General features: G+C 43.0%; 1 protein-coding gene across 1 annotated transcript in view; it reads right to left on the bottom strand.

Annotated features, from left to right (window-relative positions):
* Positions 1-16,584, bottom strand: part of abca12 (ATP-binding cassette, sub-family A (ABC1), member 12) — a 93,644-nt gene extending 77,060 nt beyond the window's left edge. Inside the window, exons 1-15 of the mRNA XM_030080150.1 lie at positions 16,457-16,584; positions 14,718-14,932; positions 13,895-14,028; positions 12,915-13,023; positions 9,168-11,777; positions 8,917-9,029; positions 8,662-8,729; positions 7,875-8,023; positions 7,553-7,683; positions 6,994-7,136; positions 5,698-5,865; positions 5,235-5,452; positions 2,895-3,839; positions 2,104-2,210; positions 30-136 (exon numbers count right to left, since the gene is read on the bottom strand). Of these exons, the coding sequence (XP_029936010.1) occupies positions 30-136; positions 2,104-2,210; positions 2,895-3,839; positions 5,235-5,452; positions 5,698-5,865; positions 6,994-7,136; positions 7,553-7,683; positions 7,875-8,023; positions 8,662-8,729; positions 8,917-9,029; positions 9,168-11,777; positions 12,915-13,023; positions 13,895-14,028; positions 14,718-14,932; positions 16,457-16,507 (5,268 nt within the window). The 5' untranslated portion in view covers positions 16,508-16,584. The remainder of the gene's footprint in view (positions 1-29; positions 137-2,103; positions 2,211-2,894; positions 3,840-5,234; positions 5,453-5,697; positions 5,866-6,993; positions 7,137-7,552; positions 7,684-7,874; positions 8,024-8,661; positions 8,730-8,916; positions 9,030-9,167; positions 11,778-12,914; positions 13,024-13,894; positions 14,029-14,717; positions 14,933-16,456) is intronic.
* Positions 16,585-22,996: the final 6,412 nt, after the last annotated feature.

The raw sequence follows: 22,996 nt of genomic DNA, 5'->3' as shown, positions 1-22,996 counted from the left end.
GTGAGAGCGGCGGCGGTGGCGGGGTAGACCTGGGACGTCAGGCGGTTGAGGATTTGTACGAAACGTGGATCTGTCAGGGAGGTGTTGAAGAGATGAAAGACTGTCTGGACGGTCTGCTGCATGAGCATCAGGTTCTCTGTGGAGGCAGGGAGGAAAGAGAGAGAGGAAAGAGGTTATTAGAGAGAGACAGGAAGACAGGGAGAAGAGGGGGAGAGGAGGGCAGCGGGGTCTATAAGGTGACAGAATAACATGACGTCCCACTGGGCTTCATTATGACTAGCACCATTTCGAGGCTGCGTTGTCAGGCGGTGAGCAGCAAATGATGTGCTTAAAGTGGAGCCCTGTGCAGGACTGATGGGGCCAGAAGGGCCAGCAGCACTAGATGCTGTCGTGCATTAAAACACATCTGACAAGTCCTAAGAATGGAGCCACCTAAGGCGGCAAGACGCGATGACAGAATATTTAATTAGGCCAAAATTAGACAATGGTGATGTTTAATCTCAGGGTGTTCGACACCTAGAGGCTTTTACAATTACAACCGTTGGTTCTCTGCGTGTTGACTATCTGGGCGAGGTTGTGTGGAAGTGAAGCCGCGGCTGCTTACCAAGTGATTCTAGGCACTATAAACATTATCACACAAGTGCAGCAGCCAATTAGAAAGGAGGTCATGGATGTCCACTCGTGTGGGTGCGAGAGGAGGCATTTAGGGAGGGTGCATGGGATAAGTGATTGAATTCTACTTTGCTAATGAGATTTAATAAGGTGCTGACTGGCTTTCTGTTGGAGAAGAGCCATATGGCCTCAGGCTCTTTGGGAGTTCCAGCTAAGCTGACATGAAGTTTTATTGCTCGCGTCTCCAGAATGAACTATGATGTAGGCTACTATAATCGTGTAGACATTAACAACAGCATTAGCTAAACATGTTATGGTCTCGCCGCGGATTTGCAATAGCTGTGAAGGTCAGAGGAGAAAGGTGGCGGGGCTCCAAGCTGTGAGACTCCTGGATAGTATAGACTGACACACTGAGTGCATACAAGCGACGGCATTGAAACCTCTATGAACACAACACCAGTCACTGCAGCACAGGGACGGCACGATATCTAATAACATGATTCAGTACACGATACGCACCTCACAATGCAGCACGACTACGATGCAATGCAATCAATAAAAGTACGACTATGCAGAATTATGTTTATTTCTGCAATGGTTCAATTAACCCGCGGTTCGGTTCATTATGTGGTGTTTGGGTCACGATTTCGGTTTTGGTTTGGTTTGTTCTGTGCATTAGGGAGAAAAAAAAAACTCTTCTTCTAGACTCCAAAGTACTTGAATTTCTCCTAAAGCTCTGTGTATTTTGTCTTATTTGCAAAATAAACTTTTTTTTTTTATTCAGAGATTTGTGATAGCGATATGAAATCAAGAAATATTCTTTCAAAGGCAAAGTGCTTTCGAAAGTGCTAGATATTAAAAAGAAAGTGCTAGATATTAAAAAAAAAAAAGCATGAAAATGCTTACAATACATTCATTAATTCATCAGCTAAGTGAGTGATTAGATGCCTCTCGTACAGTGCAACTCTTTGTAACACTTTGTAGGGTGTATTGTGTACTGAATGGTAAATTTTTTTTACACTTGGCTAGAATTAAGTACCCTAAAAATGTTGGCATTACCACCTGCAGGTGATATAATTTTGATGGACAGCTTGTGAAACTGTGAACGGTGAGTCATCTCATTTGTAATTAGTGCAGCAGAATAACATGTAGCTAATATAAAGAATCATTAATTCTGCCCCATGGAACATACCGTCACATTTTCGCATTGCAGTACATTGGATTTCAATATATCATCTCATCCCTAACAATTAGACGATGAGTGGGAGGAAATGCACCAAGGAATCAGTGGGTAAAGTTAATTTGGAGAAACTGTGAGCGCGGGAAGAGATGAGGGGAAGAGGAAAACAGCGGATACTCCACTTGGGGATTCCCCGTTTCACTAATGAGTGCCTGATGTACATTTCTCATCATAAAGTTTCCCTGGATCCGCTCACCTCACGCCTGTCGTCACCCAGAGAGCGACTGACTTCGAGACGAAACGGGAGTTACCTGGAGATTCGCTGGCAAATCCTTCGGTGATGTTCTTTATCACAGATGAGAATGGGAAGCCCTGAGGGAGCATGTCAGCGCTCTCCACCAGCACATCCAACGATGACCTGGAGAAGATTAAATAGGGACTTTAATGTCAAGAGAACACCTACAACTCTTTGCCCTGGGCTGATTTACATTAGCGTGTACTGGTCAAGCCAGCTGCACATTCTGCTGCTTTAATGAGTACTTCATTAATGAGTTAGCTGACTGACAGAAAAATGATTATAATTCCAATTATTTATTTCAGATTTAATTTCAAAAGCTTTATAGTCCCAGAGGGAAAACTTTGTTTTGCAGTGAGGTTAAAAAAAAAAAAAAAAAAAAAACAACCTAAAAATCAAACACAGTTACTCAAACAAAAAACATAATCATGACTGACAGTTTTAGTATCATATCAAGTAAAAATCCTCAACATTTGCTGATTCCAGCTTCATTAAGATCACTAAGATGCTAAGATTTGCTTCTTTTTCTCATGTAATATTACTGTAAAATTAATTCTTTGGTGTTTTTTGAATTTAAACATCTCACTTTGGGATCCGGGGAGAGCTGAGGAGCACGTGTCACTGACTAAATTATTTATCAATCACTCAAAAAAATAATAAAATAAAATAAAAAAGATTAATTGACAATGGAAATAATAGTGCAGCTCTTTTTTTTTTAAATTTTCCCCCTGGATTCCCAAAAACGATATTTCATCCAATGTTAAGAGACTTTGATGGTCATTAGCAGTGCAAACAGCATGCCCTTACATCTGGAACAGGTTGGGCAGGGTGAGGTAGGACATCATCCCGAGGACGGCATCAATGGTTTCTTCCCTGGAGGCGTTCAAGCCCCATGGCATTCCCTCGGTGGCCCCCTTCATCACCACACCCAGGTCGGGGTTGGCAAACAACACGTGCGCTGTCTCCAGGATCTCCTCTGCGGTGGGCGGGACGGAGATGGCTCTGAAGAAGGCATAGTAGTCGATGTAGAACAGGTCAATGAAGTCATCGATGTACTCCCTTTGCGGCATCATCGGGGCCTCACGCCGCCGTCTGACCACTGAACTGTTGCCCCCCACATTATGCCCCTGAGGGTAATTCATGTAGTGGTCCATGGGAACCAGAAGGTCGCTGGTGCCCATCATCTGCATCAGCATTGCGGGGATGTTCCCGGCTAGACCCTCAAACAGCTGCATGTTAATTGGCTGGCCTGGGCTCATGTGGTTCACGATGGACAAGAGCGCCCTCAGGATGTCGTACATTCGGGACAGGGCCTGGGTCAGCAGATCCATTCCAGAGGCCTGGGTGGAGCTCCACCAGTGCACCATCTCCACCAGCTTCTCCACCAAGAGCCTGGTGCCGTTGGATGCCACAAACTGCTCCATGGCGTGGTACACCTCAGGTGCATCGCCAAATATCTGCATCTGGATGATCAGTTTGACGGCGTCCTTCATGATGCCTATGATGGACATCTCGGTGACTCCGGAGAAATTCCCCCACATCATGGGGAAGATGGAGTCAGCGGTGATGTTCATGGACGTCAGGAACATCGCTGCAGCTTCTGTGAACAGGGTCTGGGCGGAGCTGCTGTTTTGAATGACATGGTAATTGGTCAAAATGTGGCTGAGGACTTTCTCTATGGCGTGCACGTATGGCTTCAGGAAGGGGGCCTCGCTCAGCAGCTGATCTGAGAGCTGTTTGATGGCATCCAAGCTGCAGAGGGGGGAAACACATGAGACGCTGAGTTAACTTTGCATTTCAGATATGCACAGATACGTCTATATTCTTCCACCGATTGCACATTTGACCTCCACCAACTAGCAAAAACCGGCTGAAAAAGTCAGGTGACAGATCGCTTGCATTTCTACTGACAACAGAATGAAAATTTAGGCTACGTCTTTCAGCTGTAAAGACGACAGGAATACAAAGTGCTGACCTGAATTTGAATCCAAAGCAAGACATTACAAGTATTGTTGTTTTTTTCCTACTTCTTCAATACAATAATTCCATAGAGCTTCCAATTCTTGGGCCAGGAGTAATCATAATTCGTCATCATTGTGCTTTAAACTTATTCACATAGTTTTCTCATTTCAGGCTAGATAATAGACTTTGGAGTCTTTCCACTGTGATCAATGATCTATAACTCATGCAGTCAGACTTGATTGATTCCCTGAGATATGCAGAATGTGATCCTTATCACCATGCCCAGTTCATTATTACAGCTGGCACATAAAGGGAAATCAATTTTAAAGGGGTGTCTAGGCTAGCTGAATCATGGTTAAGCCGCTATCTGCGCAGACCTGCCTGTTTTCAGGCAAAGAGTCAAACCAAATTAATCAAGTTGAATGCAAATGTGACCGCTCCAATCCCCTCGTGTTATTTCGTATGAATCAAATTGGCTTCCCTCTGCTGCATGTGGATAATGTAACAACTACCAGTGGAGCTGTGACTGCATGCCTGAGTGTGTGTGTGTGTGTGTGTGGGTGTAGGTGTGTGTTCAAAGAAGAATGAAATAGGGCGTGCACAGCCCTTAATTGTAATATGTATGTGTGTGAATGAAGCTGTGTGTATGAAGCAAGCATGCACACATTTCTAATCTATGTGCCATGTTATAGCTAATGACTACTTTATGGAAAATGTAAAGGAAAATCCAGAATATTTGGTTATATAACGTTAATTCTGAGAGTTTCTTTTTGTAATTACGTGCTGTAATTTTTTGGTGTACTTTCCTTTATCCTGCCTCCTCTACTCCTACTACAGTGAGTGAAGAAGCAAGATGTGCCCCATTATAAAAAATGCAAAATATCTTGTGACTCCATTGCATTCTGGTCTACTGTCAGTGGAGAAGTTGCCTCCTCTGTCATGGATTTTTTGGATTTTGAGGGGCCAAACTTGACATTTACTGTTTATATGTGTGATAGGTGACAAAAAAAAACCCTGCTAACAAAGTCAAACTTGTAATTAATTACCCTGTGATTACCTTGTGAATATGTCACTAGTTTTGAGCATGCTTACAGTTTATGCACACATTAAAGGCTTTAGTCAATCAGAGGTATAATATCAGTAATCTCATCATCTGACAGGGGCGTCATGGCTGCTGGTGGTCACCTCTGCTGCAGCTGCATGTCCTGTAACTGCTGGGACCAATGAAGCTGTGCCTCGAGGCTCAGAGGCTGGCCTGTCAGTGCTGAGAGCTCTCTGGAGAACAGCATGATGAGCCCCTCGGCCACGCGTGTCCGGTTAACGCTGACTTGGTAGAGCGACTGCACGGCGTGGACAATCCTGGCAGCTGTGGCGTTGACAGGCGCCGGCCCCACACCCATGTGCTGTACATGCAACATACAGTGGAGACGGACTGTTACTGGCACTGTGGCAGATTGCTATGTGGGTCGACGCTGCCACCAAGTGGTGAAAAGGCTAATTACACGTAGACGATTATATTTCTGTGGTGGGAATACAAGGTTTCAATACTATTAATCTACTTCAGTTTTTGTTTTGATCTTTTCTTTGAGTCTCACTGTTTCAGTCGTTAAATGTAATTTTGCATTTAATCAGGCCCTAATATACTCACACTCATGTTCATGTTGGCGTAGATCATGTAATATTGCACATAGGCCTCCATCACAGGCTGAAGGTTGATGTCACACCACCCAGCCAGGGCTGCCTCGCTCAGCCCAGCCGCCTCCCTCACCGGCTCCCAGGGTTTGAGAGCTTCACTGCACTCCAATGTGCCATTAGCCTGCGGGGCAAAATGTCAACAATAGGCAAACGTCTCGTTGGTTCTCTTAGCACATTGTTCAGAGAAAACCAGTTCAGTTAGGAGGACAGGAATGGAAATAGAACAAAGTGACACTGAGACAAAAGGCAGAAGCGCAGGGGAAATATCATAATCTCACTGCCCCGGCAATTTAGAGATAAGGGATGAAAAGGGCAGGAGGCTCACACAGGTATCATCACTTCTCGTGCACGTACAAGGTACACTTCAGCAAAGACCTACACGCCCATACATGCTATGTGCATACACCCAGACCAGCATACAATGGAACACCTATAGGGTTTCTGCCATTTTTGAAATCACTGCAAAGACTGTAACTAAACACTCTGAAGTAAACACAGGGCAATATAATCCTTTTTACTAGTGCTCTGCTTTCATACAATAGTGTGTACAGTGATCTACACTGTACACACATTACACATCGGTCACAGTGTCTGCCAAATACTGAACACTTCAGTACACCGGGTCAAACACCATAACCATGTTTTAGGTTTCACACTGTACATTAAATCGACCTTTCATTAGTTTTAGCACGACTGTGTGACTGCTAATGCCTGGTATGATCTGAACTTCATGAATGACAACAAACAGCTGACAACATGCAGCTCTGTAGCCTACAGGTGTGTTTGGATGTTGCCAATCCATTCAGTTTCTGGCCTGTGGCTGTTCCCTGTCATTTGCCATTTCAAGGTATTTTTATAGGCCTCAGTCTGCATTAGTGAGTGGAACAGACATCATCAACCTATTCAGAGCAATATAACCCAAACATGTTTGTTTTTTTTTTTTGTTTTTTTGCCAAGGCAACAATGGCACCTTTCAGTATATCAGGTATGAAATCAGCGTGACAGTTGTGCACTGTCCTTTATAAGGAGCATGAAAATAGTTGGCAATGAAACAACAGGTTCTTTTTTCCCCTCACATTGATAAGCATACATGCAAAACTTCCAGAAACACATGCAAGCAAATGAGCAATCACAAACTCTCTCTCTCACACACACACACACACACACACACACAAACACATGTGCGTGCATGTGAGCTCGATGCCTCTCTGAGAGCCTGTCACGCAGGACAAGTCAAATGCAGTCTAACCTGCTGGGCAGCCTGCACCGTCAGTGTGATGGCCAGCTGCATTCTCTCCGTGATGTTAGACAAGTTCAAGTCACTGCTATTCACAGAATGTGCAATGTCTGTCAACAGGGTTATGACGGGCTCCTGGAGATTTAGTATCAGCGCTGAGGAGGAGACAGGACAAAAGATTTGACAAATTAAAGACGTCACCCCAAAGGTCGATACATTTTGTAAAAAAAACAGAAAATATTTCTTGTTTGTTACTGAAATAAGAAAACAACAAATGACTACAGCGTTTCAAATGTAATTGCGTGATATGTTTAAGTGAGGTCATAGCTTCAGTAATGCTTAATGGTTTTTAAAATGTAGAAAACTTTGGTAGCCTACTGTTCCACCTGTGTAAAGGTGTGTCACTGTGTGGAATATGTGATAGAGTTTACTCAGAGTAAATGTGATGATCCAGGTTCACCGACCGTGTAATCCCTGTCTGCTCATCACGGTCTAAATGACTATACTGTCTCTAGATCACTTCAAGACACATAAACTCTAGTAGCCTTGCTGTTCAGTGCGGTTTTCTCACCATTTTCTGCCTGCATACTGTTCACCACAGCTCTCATGGCTTTTTCCAACAGTGAAACAACAGGTGGGATTTGGTCCCATAATGGTGTCCCTTTGAGAGTGGATAGTAGGGCTTCCAGCATCTTTTCCATTCTGTGTCAAAACACAAGTGGGCTTTGAATTAGGGTGACCACAGAGACAACTGGATTATTTGCAACAACTGAAAAATAATTATTATTATTTAAAAAAAAAAAATAGCTACACTGATCATTACGATGCTATCCAACCAGCGCTCTAGGTTATATCTACTTGTTTGGTTTGTCAGCCTGTCAAGTTGAACTTACTTGTGCCAGGTTTCTTCATTTGCCTGTCCAGTCATCACTTGCTCCATGATGGAGGCAAGGTGAGTGAAGACATCCAGCTGTGGAATGATTATTTGTAAGCTCGGGTCGCTCGTTATAAGGGCCAAGAGACTGTTGAGGATTTTCCTGATCTGAAGAGGAAAAAAGGGAACAAAGACATATTTCCATATCAGAAAGATTGGCTTACTGTGACTCAGTGTAAAACCCTGGCAACAAGAGTTGTGTTTGTACGTTTGGACATTTGATTTTTGATTTTGCTGCCATTCACTGGAAAATGATAAATGACCAAAACAGACAATACGGATTTTCTTAACGCTGTCTTAACGCCGTACCTTTAGAGATTTGATTTGAGCTGTTGCTCTCTGTTTCTAATTTCACAAAACAAAAAATGGAAATTGGGCAGGCTTTGGTTTATTTTGCTTTGCCAACGGCCTCTAGAAAATCAATTTTGTCCGTTTGGGTAATTTCTCGTTTTCCAGTGTCTCGCAACAGAAACAGAAATCAAGTAGCCAACATGTAGAGGATTGTTTTGCTCTCTGCTCCATTTCTGTTAACTGAAATATCAGAACAATGGATACAGAGATAAGATAAGAATGTTTTGTGATGGACACGTCTGCAGTGATGCATTTTAAATCAAAGCCTGTATAGACATGTTTGACGTTATGATGTTTCATTTCCAAAATGAAACTTCAAAAAATAGGTACAGTAATTAGAAATAAAGAATTAGAAATAATTAATATAAGAAGTGTTTTAGGTTTTTAGGCCTTACCTGACACAAAATTTGAGACAGATTTCCTGTTGGTGTGTTCCCAAAACTTGTCCAGAGACTCATGTTGCCTGAAAACACAGAAAACACTTTTTGTGAAGTTTTTGTGAACACGAAGTCAAACCTCTACACCAAATGATTCTCTCTCTCTCTCTTTTTTTTTTTTAAAGACATCACTTCTTACTTAGTCTAAAGTACTTAAAGTACACGTCCACAGCATGCTTTTCCACCTACAGTGACACTGAGAAGTTGACTTGCCTTGGCCAGAGCCCACGATGAAGTGAGTGATGTTAATGAGGGTGGAAACATAGGCATGGGCTGTGCTGTTCGGAGGCAGGAGGCCTTGGATTGTCTTCATCTCATTCAAAATGCTTAGAGAAACAAAGCATATCATCACTATTCATATTTGAAGATTTACCATCAAAAAGCTCTGTATCAGTAATGCAATTTGAATTACAAAACACAAAACACTGTTGTCATTTTGGTCAAGAGATTGAAACATCACTCACATTTCATTCCAGTTGTTTGGCCCAATAGATGAGGAGATGGTATGAAAGTATGTTCTCACTATTTCGATTACAGCCAACAGGTAATCAGCGTACATTTTGGGTATCGTCTGCTGGATGATGCTCTCGGCTCTCTCGAGGATGTGGAGGGAGATGTTACGTGATAAAGCATAGCTCATATTCGGTCTTACAGTGAGCTGAAGTGAGTCCTGTACAATGCCCAGGATGTTCTGGTGGACAGCGGCAGGTAGTGGACCAGTTGCAGCAGTCAGGCTCTGTAGCGCGTGGTGAACGGCTGCCAGGATGGCATCCGAGAAATCATCACTCTGCAGGCCACCTGGTTGACCTGCCAGCATGATGGCCATGTTGAGGTACTGGGTGATGTTATCGATTGTGGCGAGGTAAGCCAGCTGTTCGCCACTGAGGAAATGGTCAAGAGTCTGAATCAGATGGTGGAGATCCACGCCAGGGTTGGAGACATTCATCGAAGAGTTGCCCCACTGGAGCATACTGTTGAGGACCAAGGTGACATTAGGGTTTCTCATCCAGTCCCGTATTAGATCAAGGTACTGCCTGAGTTGGTGCTCAGTAGCATCCAGGATGGTTGTGTTGAACACTGGCTCCATGCCAAGACTTTGGAAATAGCTATTCTGAATCTCAAGGTTTTCCTTTATCAATTCAAACTGGCGCCAGAGAATGTCAATGGTTGCCTTCCCAATTTTAGCCAACCCTGCCCCATCAAGAGGGTACTGGAGGTCTTCTATCAGATAATTCACCTTGTTACTCACATACACAGAGAATTCACTTTGTGCCAGTTGTATAGCCACTTGCATTTCTGTCACACGGTAAAAAGGATAGAGGAGCTGTGAGACTGAGCTGCTGCTGGTGATGTTCTCTAGCTTCTTCAAGTACCACTCGACAATCTCCAGGAATACTTTCTGATTGTGCAAGGGGTCTGGCGTCAAGGTGGTGTTAAAGTGTATAGGCATGGCAGCTAGCTTTAACAGACCTCTCAACACTCTGATTTCATTCATTATCTCAGGAGAGTTAAAATGGATCAGGCTCATCTGGATATTGTCCAAGGTGCTGTTCAGGAGCTGTATGGTTGACTGGAGAGGATTGGAACTGAAATTGACATGTAGAGCATCGACCACAGTTTTATTGACAATTAGCGGGATGAGGGAAAGGATGGCGGTTTCGTTTTGGAGAGCAGGTATGTGTGTGAGGAAACCGCTGACCCCATTTACTAGTCCCATCACACACTGAGCTGTCATGACTGGACCATGCTGTGGCTCAAAACACTGGCGGACGTTGATCACTCCTATGATATTTACCATCAGGTCATTAATGTTTGCAGCTCCAGCAAGAGCAGTGATGTTGTTCAGATCCTCCACGGTGAGGTTTGACTGTCTCAGGGCATCCTGGATATCAGACACAGTGATATTTGGCGTAGCCATGACCAACCTGATGAAATGTAGAGTCTGCTTGAACATTTCCACATTGGCAGCATCCCCTGGGGACAAGAGGAGTGGGAAGATTGTGGTTGCCATTTCCATATACCGCTGAGCCTGCATGGTACTCCCTGGAGCTACATGGATGATGACATCACCTTCGGCTGCTAGCATCATCTCTAGTATCTGATCGATGAACAGGAAGATTTCTGACACCCCAGCTACACAGTTCTGGCCTGTTGCACAGACAGCCATCTGATTCTGCAGTGTTTGGAAATCCTGGAGAAAGCTAAGGGCATCCAGCTGGACCTCTACAGGCAGCAAGGCCAGCATTTTCTTTGTAACAACTTTCTGGGCAGCATCTGGACCAATCTGAGTGAGGTTGTGAAGGCCCTCGGGGGTGAGGAGGTTGAGAAGGTCCATTGTGACCAAGTGGAGGTCAGTGACTTGAGCGGTGGTGAGCTGGCCGCTTTGTAACCAGAGCTGTTCAATTCTGCGCAGCCTGAGCGCTGAAACCAGGAACTCCTGAAGCTGGTGAATGTATCCCAGGATGATGTTTGTTGGGTCACCATTTGGGGCATCCGTCACTTTCTTCAGGCACTCCATGGCACTGAGGATGGCTTCTACAAATCCGGCTGAGGTTTGGTTGGTGAAAGGACGGATGGATTCCCTCAGGCGGGCCAGCTCGTCCGGGTGGAGGTAGCCAGAGTAAGTGATCAGAGCCTGGCCCATGCTGAGGGACAGAGGGAAGGTGAGGTTCCCCTCCGAGGACAAGAGCTGTATCATCATTCGCTCCAGATCAGGCAGTGTGGGATCGGTCTCATTGAAGGTAAAAATGTGCTGGTTGAGCCTGCCAAGCTTCACAACGACATCCACCACTGTGGAGACATTGACTGGGCCACCGTAAAACAGGGGCATCAGAGGCCTCAGACCCGTGGATTGTAGTAAATTACTGATAAGGGGCATGAGATTAGGGTTCGTGATGTTATGGTCACTCAGGGAGATTGCCTCGACAAAGCCATCCAGGTTATGCATCAGGTTGATCAAGTAGGCCGAGAGTGCATCGCCGCCTGGGATTCCTTGTTGTATATAGAATCCCGCCTGTTGTTTATAGATGTCACCGTACACATGCTGTAAGAGGCTCACAGTCGCCTTGAGACAGCTGTGGAGAACAGAAAGTGTAAAGACCGAGTCAGATTTTTCAAGAATGCTGCATGCATCTGTGTAAAAAAAAAAAAAAAAAAAAAAAAAAAAAAAACCTGAAATCGGCAGTAATACTTGTATTGATGTTGTAATTACACTGCACTATACTAAATTCCATATTCAGTGCTATTACAAGACAATAATAATCTAATGATTATGCTGGTCATTTAATTGATGGGTTGTTTCACTGAATCTAATTTTCCAAAGAGATGAAGCTGGCAGCAATGCAAAGCCGGTAAAAGAGGTTTAAAGGAGCACTAACAGCAACGTTTCTTTTTTTCTTTACCAGCGCCACCATGCATGAGTCTCAATACTGTCACCTGTAATCTAATGTAATCTTCTTCATTTGGTGGTGAAACTGTCAGCCGTTTTTGATGTCAGAATCGGGGGTAACTCATTCAAGGCTAAGGTTACTCATACAGTAATAATAGAAACTTTTATGCGTCGCCGTCAGTGCCAATATAAAGCTCCATGTCGACACGGCAGTGCACATCGAGGGCATGGGACCTGCGCTATGTAGATTAAAATATCTCAATCTGAACGTGCAAATCACTTTGACTCTTTGTCTCACATGTCATGTAACACATTTAAGGAAATATATGCTATATGTGAATTAATTTTATAGTTGAAAACTTGGTTAGTGATCCTTTGACATATGTAGAAAGAATTCATCCCCAAAAATGTAAAACAGGCATGGTCCTTTTCTAAAGTTTGGAATCTTTCATTAATTTTTATTTTTGTTTCCTTTTGACTTTTGTTTTCAGTTCCAGTTTAGTTTTGATTCGTTTTTTGCTCATTTGGTTTAGTTCTTCTTTTTTTTTTTTTTTTTTGGAAAATTCTTCATTTTAGCTTCGTTTTTAGTCTTTTCAGAGTTAGTTTTAGTCTTTTGTAAGTGGCGAGATTTAAAAAGTCAGAAAAAGTATTGTGTAAAAAAAAAAAACTCATTTAAAAAAAAACCAAAAAAAAAAAAAAAAAACATCATTTTAGTCTATTTAAATTAGTTTTGTAAACACACAACACAGTTTCGGTTAGTTATCATTTTTTTGTAAAGCCTCATGTTCATTTTGAAGCCCATCACCAGTAAAGTGACTCTTACTTGATCAGGACGTCCTGGTCGGAGGGAAGCGACATCAGAGTGTGGACAAACTGTGGCCAGCTGAAACCCGTGTCACAGCGAGGAGCTAAGGTGTTCATATCAGCCGTGCCTGAGAGGGAAAACAAACACACGCATTTTACCTCATACCATCAAATTACACTTTTCTCAAACCGTTAATAACCTTTAGATTGCTATACTAAAAATGTCACAACTTTGGAATGGGTAAACTTGTTTTAGCACTTTATGAATAAATCTGGCTTCATTTAGGGAGCTGTTTTCCCCATTATTACTGAACATATTTTTAGCAGGGATGTCTGCAGTCAAAAAGTGAGCCTCATTATACCATCCCAGTGACAACCTCTATCAATTAATACATGCAGAGCCTGACGCATGATAAAAACATCAATTTGACATTCCCTCTTTGTCAGACACAGTTTAATGATATTACATTAATCAGGGATTAAGGCTTTATTACAACTGTCAATGGATTTTTTTTTTTTTGTAATTAGCACACAGAGAGGAATAAAAAACAAGACAATTTCACACAGGAAAAAGGATATTGCAAAAAAAAAAAAAAAAAAAAAAAAAAACTTTTTAAAATTTGCAGACTTAAGAAGGAAAACTTGTGAGGTCTATGCTATCAAGTTCTCATTATTTCCTGCCAACACAGGAAAACAGATTTAGCAGCTAATTAGTCTATTTTAGATGGGCCAAAAATGAGAGACATTTTTTTTATTATTATTACTGTTCTGCAAGACAATGCAAAAGTTCCCTTAGTGTTATTTTCACTCTGGACTGTTACAAAGTTAAAGTTTGCCAATTTTGTCTGATGGATGAAAGGAACATTAAAAACTGTTCTGCACTGTGCCAACTCCTCTGTGTTTTAAGAGACTCACAGCACATTTTAGACTGGATTACTCTTCGTGGCAGCTGTGTTTTTTACATGCTGAATGTAGCGTTATAACACACGACAGACTCACAGTTTGGTGGCTGAGTGGTGACGCCCGGCCTGTACGTCACAATCCAGTACAACATGTGGAAATAGTCTTTCACCTGCGGCCACAGCGGGCTCAGCTCGAGCTGTTCTCCAGAACTCATCACGGCCGAGAGGACACTGAAACCCGGAATGAGAAGAAAACACCGCTGATGAAACTAAACGGTGACAGACAGGACAAAATAGGGTCCGGGGCCCCCATTGAGGTCTTTTTTTTGGAGGGGGGGGGGGGGGGGGGGGGGGGTGGGGGGGGGTAAACTTAATTAATTCCACTGCTACTTTAATTACTAGAGGTTAGATCACAGTACTCTCTCCTTTCTACCTCCTAACCTACAGTATACAGTTACATACTAGATCATTACCTACTAAAAAGCCTCTTGGATGGGGTATAAAGGAAAAAAATCACATTATTTGGAGCGTCTAATGTGTTGCTATTCTTGGCTCCTCTGCATGAAAAAGTTTTGGGAAACCTTGATTTTGAACACTTCAAGGAAGAAAATCAGTCCTAAATTTCCCTCATATGCACCCGTGGTCTTTATTTCAGTGAATTTGAGCATTCAGAGACGTGGGCTGATTGCACAGCCTTGTCCAATCCAGACCAAGAGCTATTTTCAGTCAAGAGTTTCACAGAAATTTGCTGTTGGCGAAGAAACCTCAAACCCTGTGTGGTAAAAGCAAAGCTCTACAACTGAAGAGTTTACTTCAAAGACCAGATATCTCTTACAGTTACAGAATATTTGTCGACAGCAGAATAAAAATCGAAAAATATATGCAAGCACAATCATTTGTATTTTAAGGAAATGTGAGACCTTTGCAGAAGTGTTCCAGTCACGTCGTACGTGCTGTTCCCTGGCACCCAGTTCATCCAGTACTCTGCTCCCAGCTCCTCGCCCACTCGGTCCGAAAGAGCTGCAAAGTCCAGAGTCTTGTTATACAGCTTGTGCCACTCAGAGAGGATCATGGGAAGCGTGACATTAGAGTCGGCCTGGCCTTGTATTGTGCTGTACAGTTCCTGCACCTGGGGAAACAGAATATGACACCATGTAAAACACCACTACACGTGAAAAGCACATTCCTGACATATCTGTTGTATGTTTTTGGCAGGGCTGTAAATCAAGGAGACATGTTCTGGATGAGAGGGTGCATGATGCTGTAACAATGGTCGGAACTGTATGTGAATAGAATGGACACCAAATTTAAATCATTACACCAACAAGTTATTAGAAGAATGTATGCGATCCGGTCATGCATTAGTCATAATATCACATTTCTCAGATGTTGTTTGCTGAAGGAAATTTCAACCCTGATAGCGCTGCAGGTTTACATGGATGTAACCATATAAACTAATTACAATTAGCATCTAGCGCTTTCAAAAGAAAAAAAAAAGATTAAAAAGAAGGCAAAGTAACATAATTTCTTTATCAGAAACCGGAAACATAGAAAAATGTACTTGGGCTACTAGCTCTATAGCTGTATGTTTTTTTTTTTTATTTATTTTAGAGGCGAGTGTGGATGCCTGATCTGGGCCTGCTGGGACACCTCAGAGGTCCTGAGGGGGCCTGTCGGGACCCGCTGGGACCCGACAGGCCCGGGTCAGGTTCGGACAAAAATTTAGACACTATGTTCAGGTTTGGGTCCTCTTTGGTCACGTCGGTGTTATTTTAGTGAAAAATGATGGACCGGCTGTCTGTTCTGGGAAACTTTCTGTATAGCGCTGGAGTTTACATGATGACGCTGAAGGCAACACGTAGGCTATTTCACGTGGTAAATGTAACCTGGCGATGGAGGACAAGAAAAATCTCAGGCTGGGGTCGGGTTCAGACACTATGCCCCCATTTCGGGTCGGGTTCGGATAAAAATGTGGCCCGATGTGCCCTCTAAACACAGCACAACCATAACGGCCATGATCATTTGTGTTGTTTCTGAGCTCTCACCCCGCCTGCAGAAAGTCTCTTTGATTCTCCACGCACAGAAATGATATCGTCATAGTTCTGGTGCACAAACAGGAAGGTGTAAGGAAACTAAACTAGAAACAATAAAACAGCATCACAACTGCACGGTAAAACAGGCATATTTGTGTTTAAACAGTGTTCATGTGTTTCAAGATTGAATCCTTTAAGTAAACTAAACTATAATTCACCCTATATATCCGATCAGTTGAGGCTCAAATTGCTTTTTCATAACTATTAGTGAGTGCGTTTTTTTCTCTGCTATGCAATCTAGGCCAGCCACTATCAATTTACTATTTTGACATCCAGAGGACCAAGAACATGCGTCAGGAACATATTTGTATATGCAATGTCGTGCATGTCATTTTGGAGGGCATTGTTTTGATCCAGTCGGTTCAGTTGCGAGTGGCATTCCAGGAGTGACTCATTCCCTCGGCTTTTGTGGCCGTTAATCTGTTTGTGAGAGCCGCCGTTTTTTTTTCAGTTGTCATATAAAACAAAAATTCTTTCGCACACTCGCACAGTATTTCTCAATCCCTTACAACCTAAAAGCTGCGTGCTGCATCGCCCGCTTTAACTCGTGGCCGTTACCTTCTTGCCACCAGCGGCAGCCCCAGTCCGCCAGCAGAGCCTGCTGCAGGTTGGAGCATGTTCTGGCAGATCACGACGTCCACGCCTCTCGCTCACGCTCTCGGTGGACATTGAGCACTGGAACGGAGCCAGGAGATCCTCGCATGTTAGAGGCTCCGGGGACGACAGGCTCTGTGGAAACAGGGGCAAAGGTCGGCGTTATGATGGACAGCGGAGTTCAGACGATGCGACGCCCAAAGGCTCATGATCCAAAACTTAAAGGACATCACCAACAGTTTTGTGTGTGTACCATGACATATCTACAAAATGCGTATATTTCATATTTCTGCTAGTCTGCTGTTTCTGATTGTATTTTAGATCTCTGATATAATTTTCTCCAGCCGTTGGTGTCCATTCATTGCACCACAATAGGAAAATGAACTTTCAGAGACTTCAAACTTTCTCCACACCCGAATTTCATCGCTGTGATAAAGTCGCCCAAATTTGTTTTCCTAAAAGCAGCAGCACTGTTGAGTTTTAACAGCTTGAAATTGGGGAAGATTGAAACGCTCCCTCCGCCAGGGAAAATAGTCCCCGGGGAAACATTTCCTTTACACAGCCAATTATCAGCTGTGTGGTTAACGAATGGCGACGACTTTGTTTGTCACAGAAACACAGAACAACCACAGTTTTGGTTTTTGGGTCTATGTTGTGACATCTTCAGTGTGATTTGCAAACTAGCTTGTTGTTCTGTAAAAATGTGGGTAACCAGTAGGAAATGGGTTAAAGACTGAAAATTGCTGGTCCATTAATGGCATTGTAGCGAGACTCACCGTCATAACCATCTCCACCACACTGTCGAGAACACGGCCCATCCAGACGCTCGCCTCGGACTGATTGGTCAGCAACGCAATGAAGGCGTTCTGGAGCTGAGTGGCGTCCTTTAAAACATTCCCCATCATGTCTGCGAAACCAAAAAAAAACAAGAGTCAACAGACCACAGCCAGATCCAGGGTTAACAACGGAGATCTGGTTTAAGCCCCAGGCTACAAAACATAATTACATTTTCATCCGTCTCTGGGGGAAAATCCACTCTCAGACACTTTTCTACTCTCACATCCCATCAATTTGTGATGCTCAGTGCATTCTGCGAGTTAGTGTGTGAAGTGATGAAATTCACGTTTTCGGGGCGTGAACCTGCATTGTCTATTTGGTCTTCATTTAGAAATTTTTCATGTCTGCATCGGGGAGATTGTAGCTCTCAGCCGTGAGCAGGTTCAGCTTCACAGAACAACAGCGATGGTGAAATCAAAGCAAGATTTTATTTTATTTTTTTTTTTTTTTGGCACAAAATAAACACATGAATGAATAAATGCATCACCAATATATCACCAATAGGCGATTCTGACAGTGGTTAAGTGTTACAAAGAGGGTTTTCCATCAAAGTATAAACATGAGTAAGAGCTGAGATTCTTACCCTCTGCAGTATCCAGGGTCATCTCTGCTGTCCTCATGGAGTCGAAGCCGGTCCTGAGCAGCGCCTGGACAACAACGTCCAGCTCTGGGAAACTTTTCACGAGCTCCAACACCACGTTGCCGACGCCCAAAAACCTGCCGAGGAGCGGGACAAATGTCAGACCAGACCAGACTGGAAAGCAGATTATACAGATTAATGTTATACAAATCTCATGTCACTTAAAAGGCAGACTGAAAAAGGTTAAAATATGAGACAGCATCCTGAGGGATTCAGTCGTGATATCTTGTTTTTCTTCAAACGAGTGACCAAATCTGCCAATGAGATGAGATAACCCCCATGCTTTTACAATCTTAACAATCTTAATCAATTCATTTCTAGAATTTTCTTGAGTTAAATGTCGTTTTCTTGATCCCAGTGGGCTGATCTGCCTCATTTCAACATACACTACTCACAAAAAGTTAGGGATATTTGGCTTTTGGGTGAAATTTATGGAAAATGTTCACACTAAAGTGATATTATATCATGAAAGTAGGGCATTTAAGTAGAAGCATACACTGGTGATTTCCTCATCTCAAACAATTTCCTGAAACAAAAGCCAACAACAGTGGTGGATATACCACAACAAAAAATGTCAGTGTCAATAACTTGTCATGTGCCCTTGAGCATCAATTACAGCTTGACAACGACGTCTCATGCTGTTCACAAGTCGACTTATTGTCTGCTGAGGCATGGCATCCCACTCTTCTTGAAGGGCGGCCCTCAGGACATTGAGGTTCTGGGGTACAGAGCTCCGAGCCTCTACACGGCCGACTCAGCTGATCCCATAGGTTTTCTATGGGATTCAGGTCTGAGAAAGTGCAGGCCACTCCATTGAGGTACCCCAGTCTCCAGCAGCCGTTCCCTAATGATACGACCTCGATGAGCTGGAGCATCAAACACCTGATGTGAATTTTGCCGTTAAGCTCCTTGTTAGAGAACAGCAACTTGTGCAAAAAGTACTGAAACATTGAACAGTTGGACATGTGCATTCAAAAGTTTACAGAAGGTCACATTAAGTTCACCTGTAAAGGTTAGAATGCATTTTAGCTTCATCCTGAAATTTCACCCGAAAGCCGAATATCCCTAACTTTTTGTGAGTAGTGTATTTATACTTGTTCCAAAAAAATCCTGTAGTCAAGCCGCACTGGAAACAAGTGGGAGCGAAAGCTTTTCTTCACTAATTTTAAGAAAAATAAGATTTAAAGACTGAATATCAGACTAAATGATTTTTTTCTGCAGTATAACTTTAGATGTCAACACAGATAATAGAGGTCAAGGCACATAAATAGTGATATAAAATGATTTTCCAACCCAGGATAAAATTGTATGGCATCAAATCATAAAGGCAGAATTTAATGCTTTATTTTTTTACTAAAGATTAGGCAAATTCAGCTTGGCATTTGACACAGACACAGAGGATAAAGGGTTAAAAAGAAAAAAAGGGGGGTGTGCTCACAGCTCCTCCTCGATGGTTTGTGGTTGCGTGTCGACGCTGCGCCGGGACCGGGTGTTGTTGGAAGCCGCGTGGCCTCCTGGGCCCGGCAGTCCCATCAGGATGTGGAGCAGCCCTCTGGCGGCGGCCACATCGTGTGCAGCAACGTGCTTACTCCACGCCAGGAGGGCCTGGGAATTAACACGTTATTACCGTAAAACAGAGGGAGGAGGGGGAGGGAACGCAGGGAGAGGATCTGATTGGTGAAGTCAAGTCGTTTAATTTGCATCACGTTGCACATGCAGTCCACCTGATCCTCAAGAGTCCAACTCAGCCTGGAAGTGAAACTCATCACTCCCACTCTTCACTTGTACAGCCGAAACTTATAATTATGATGCAGAAAAGTCAGCGCTTTTCAATCTTTTATGTAAATCAGCTCCTCTGGATTGAGCAGGGTGGAATTTGTTGTTGTGGAAAATGCAAAATTTGATTCATCTGCTGATTTCCTTCCTTTTCTGCGTATGTAATAATAAGAAAACACCTACTCTGCTGCTTGAGCGTCTCACTCTGCAGCCTGTTGCTGTGTGAGCAAGTTCCTATTTTTATTCCTTTAATCTTGGCGTATTTAATTGTAATGTTATTTAATTTCACTGTGTATATGTATGTATGTATGTGTGTAGAGCTATACAGCTGAGATGGCAATAAAAGGACCTAGAACTTGTATTCTCCATAGAAAAAAACATGAAGGCAGTGAATGAACTGGGGAAACAGAAGGATGACACTCAGATACACTGATCACTGGGTGCACGGACACATGCATATTAATATTATGCAGTCAAGCTAACATTAAAATCAATATGAGACATTTGAAAGTAAAAAATGATGGGATATCTTATCAAAAATCGATGATAATTTTTTTTTTTTTTTTTTTTGCAGTTTTGCTGTATTTATAAGCAATGAAATGTTTTTCTTTGGCTATTATTTTCGGTGTTTGGTATAGACAGAATACCGTGAGTCATTTTTCATTTTCAGTGTGATTTTGAGGCGCCATGTTGCCACGTGATCTACTCAGTACGAGTGAGTACACACGTATATGAGCGTGTTAGCTAACAGTCTCTGAACGGTAATTATCTCACCAAAAGCTCTCTGGCTTAGTGGCAGCACTAATTGAATATCTCTGGGGTTCTGGTGCCCAGGTGCGACCTGGGAGTTGCAGTGCATTTGTCATCAGTGGTATCTGTTGCTATGGCCGTTGTGTTTCTAGGGTTTGCAGGCTAATTGTTTGGTGCACCTCTGAGTCTCATTATCTTTGAAAAGTACAGAAAGGAAAGCGAAAACAGAGAGGGAGAGAGATAAAAGATAGATAGATAGATAGATAGATAGATACTTTATTCATCCCGAAGGAAATTCACAGTTTTCAGCAGTATCCACAGAGTACAAGATTAAGTAAATAAAAAATAAAGAATGAAAGATGACACTCAAGATCTAAAGATCTAAGTACCCAATGTGCAAAAAAACAATGTGCAAAAAACCAAAAAAAAATAGTGTGCATCGATGTATACAATGTGCATAGATGTGGGCAATGTGCAAATTTACAGTATAAAGAGATGATAAATAGCAGCAAGCAATATATACACTATAAAGAAGGAATATATAAAAAATAGAATATAGAAATATGAACAGTCGAATAAGGGAAAAAGATGGAGTGATAGAGCGGTGAGCAAAGGTGCGAGTGAGAGAGAAACAGAGGGCCAGACAGATCCATGCAGCAAAAGAGCAAGAAAAAAGAAAGTGGGTGTAGGCGGAGAAAGTTTGTTGTCAAATTCACACAGAGAGAGAAAAAAAAATGCAGCGAAGGCGCCAAACACCCACATCAACAAACATCTCGGCTCACTGTCGGTGTCACGTTCGCTGCTGATCTTAACATTTTGACCAGGCCGGGGCTCTGTACCTGCTTGGCCACTTTGTCGGGGCTGATCCAGCCCAGCAGCATGTCCACCGAGCCCGAGAGGCACGCCGCCGTCAGCCACACCGAGCCACCGCCGCCGCCGCCGCCGCTGCTGTTACACACGAAGGACAGCACGGTGTCTGTGTCCAGGGTGAGGAAGACGGCCTGCGGGGGGAGACAGCTCTGTGTCAGCGACGCTTTATCGCCACCATCATCATCATGAGAATGTAATGGCTCACTTCCATTCAGTGTCATTTCTCAGGCAATGATTAAGCTTGAACAAAAAAAAAAAAAAAGAACTCAAGTGGTTTCTTTTTCACTGAAACGTAAACCAACAGCTTCCTGCCAAGTTCTGTAAAGGCGCAGCAAAAAGAAAGCCTTTGTGTGCAACTTGTGGTAAAGCCAGTCATCAGGCCAAATATTATTTTAATCAAAAGCATTGTTGGATGTCATATACGATATATTTTCGACTATATTTGGTGTATTTTTGTATCATGCTACAAAAAAAATCATTGCATCATTTTATTTGTAGGTTAATTATTGCAAAGAGTGAAGGTCACTACATTCATTCACATTACTGTGGCTGAGGTGCCATTTGTTCAGTAATTTAACTTTTACTTAGATGCATTTTTATCAAGGTGCAAGCATCAGAAACTGGACGACTGTAATTTGGCCGATTGTGGAGAGAACAGCTGTTCTTTCTTTGTGCGCTTCGACTTGTAATCTCCAAAGTTCAGACTCTGTCCTCTGGTCCTTTTTAAGCCACATCTCATTTAACAGCGCTCTCTTTTCTCAGAAACAGCTCCGTCACTTCAAGTACAAGTTAAATGAGCCATTTCTTAATTTTTTACGCAGACTTTTACAGCAGTACATTTACTTAATATTACAATAAAAAATCGTCTCATAAAAGCACTTCTACTTGAGTAGGACATTCAGGCACTCGTTCCACCACTGCTTTGTTTTTGGAAGGCAGGCAGTCCTGGATTTAAAATAAGAAGAAGAAGAATGTTCACTTTAAGAAGAAGTGCTTTTTGGGAAAAAAACAGGGAGTGTCTGTTTGAGAGACAGACAGGTCAAAACATCACGTTCTCATGGGTGGGAAGACCTGACCTCCGCAAATTCCCATTTTCCTTTATTTTTCTCTTCTCCCCTACCCGTGCCATGTTTATTTTTGTTGTTATTCTGGTCCTGTTGGTGTCACCTCATGTTTGCCTCATTATTTTGGAGGTGCTGTATGTGTCCGTTTGCATGATTTCACATCTCAATTTGAGAAAATAATGGGCACTGCCAGGTTTAACCTCATGATATGAAACACCTGAGTGACTAAGAAAACAGTAGCTCTTCACACGGTGACAAATGTTTCTAGTCACACGCTGCAGACTAACCACTTCCTCCATGTGTTGTGACACCGGTCACAGAGGGGAGAACATGGCGTGCCTGCTGCTCGGACGTGTTGGGATATTTAAAGCGCGGGGGCAGCACGTACCTTGTCGAGCGGTATCCTGACCTCCTGCAGAACGAGTCGGACCGCTTCGCTGATGGAGTCATTCTGCAGCGTGACGACATCTCCGAGGGTGATGTAGACATCTGGGCAGAATCACATCAAACTATCAGACATCACGCCGCGACGGCCCAACAGCAGACAACGTGACTGTTGAGACATGCATCGTTCG

The sequence above is a fragment of the Myripristis murdjan genome, chromosome 21 (assembly GCF_902150065.1).
Source record: "Myripristis murdjan chromosome 21, fMyrMur1.1, whole genome shotgun sequence".
Classification (NCBI taxonomy): Eukaryota; Metazoa; Chordata; class Actinopteri; order Holocentriformes; family Holocentridae; genus Myripristis; species Myripristis murdjan.
Note: the sequence above shows the minus strand (reverse complement) of the source record. Positions and strands in the feature narration are given on the sequence as shown.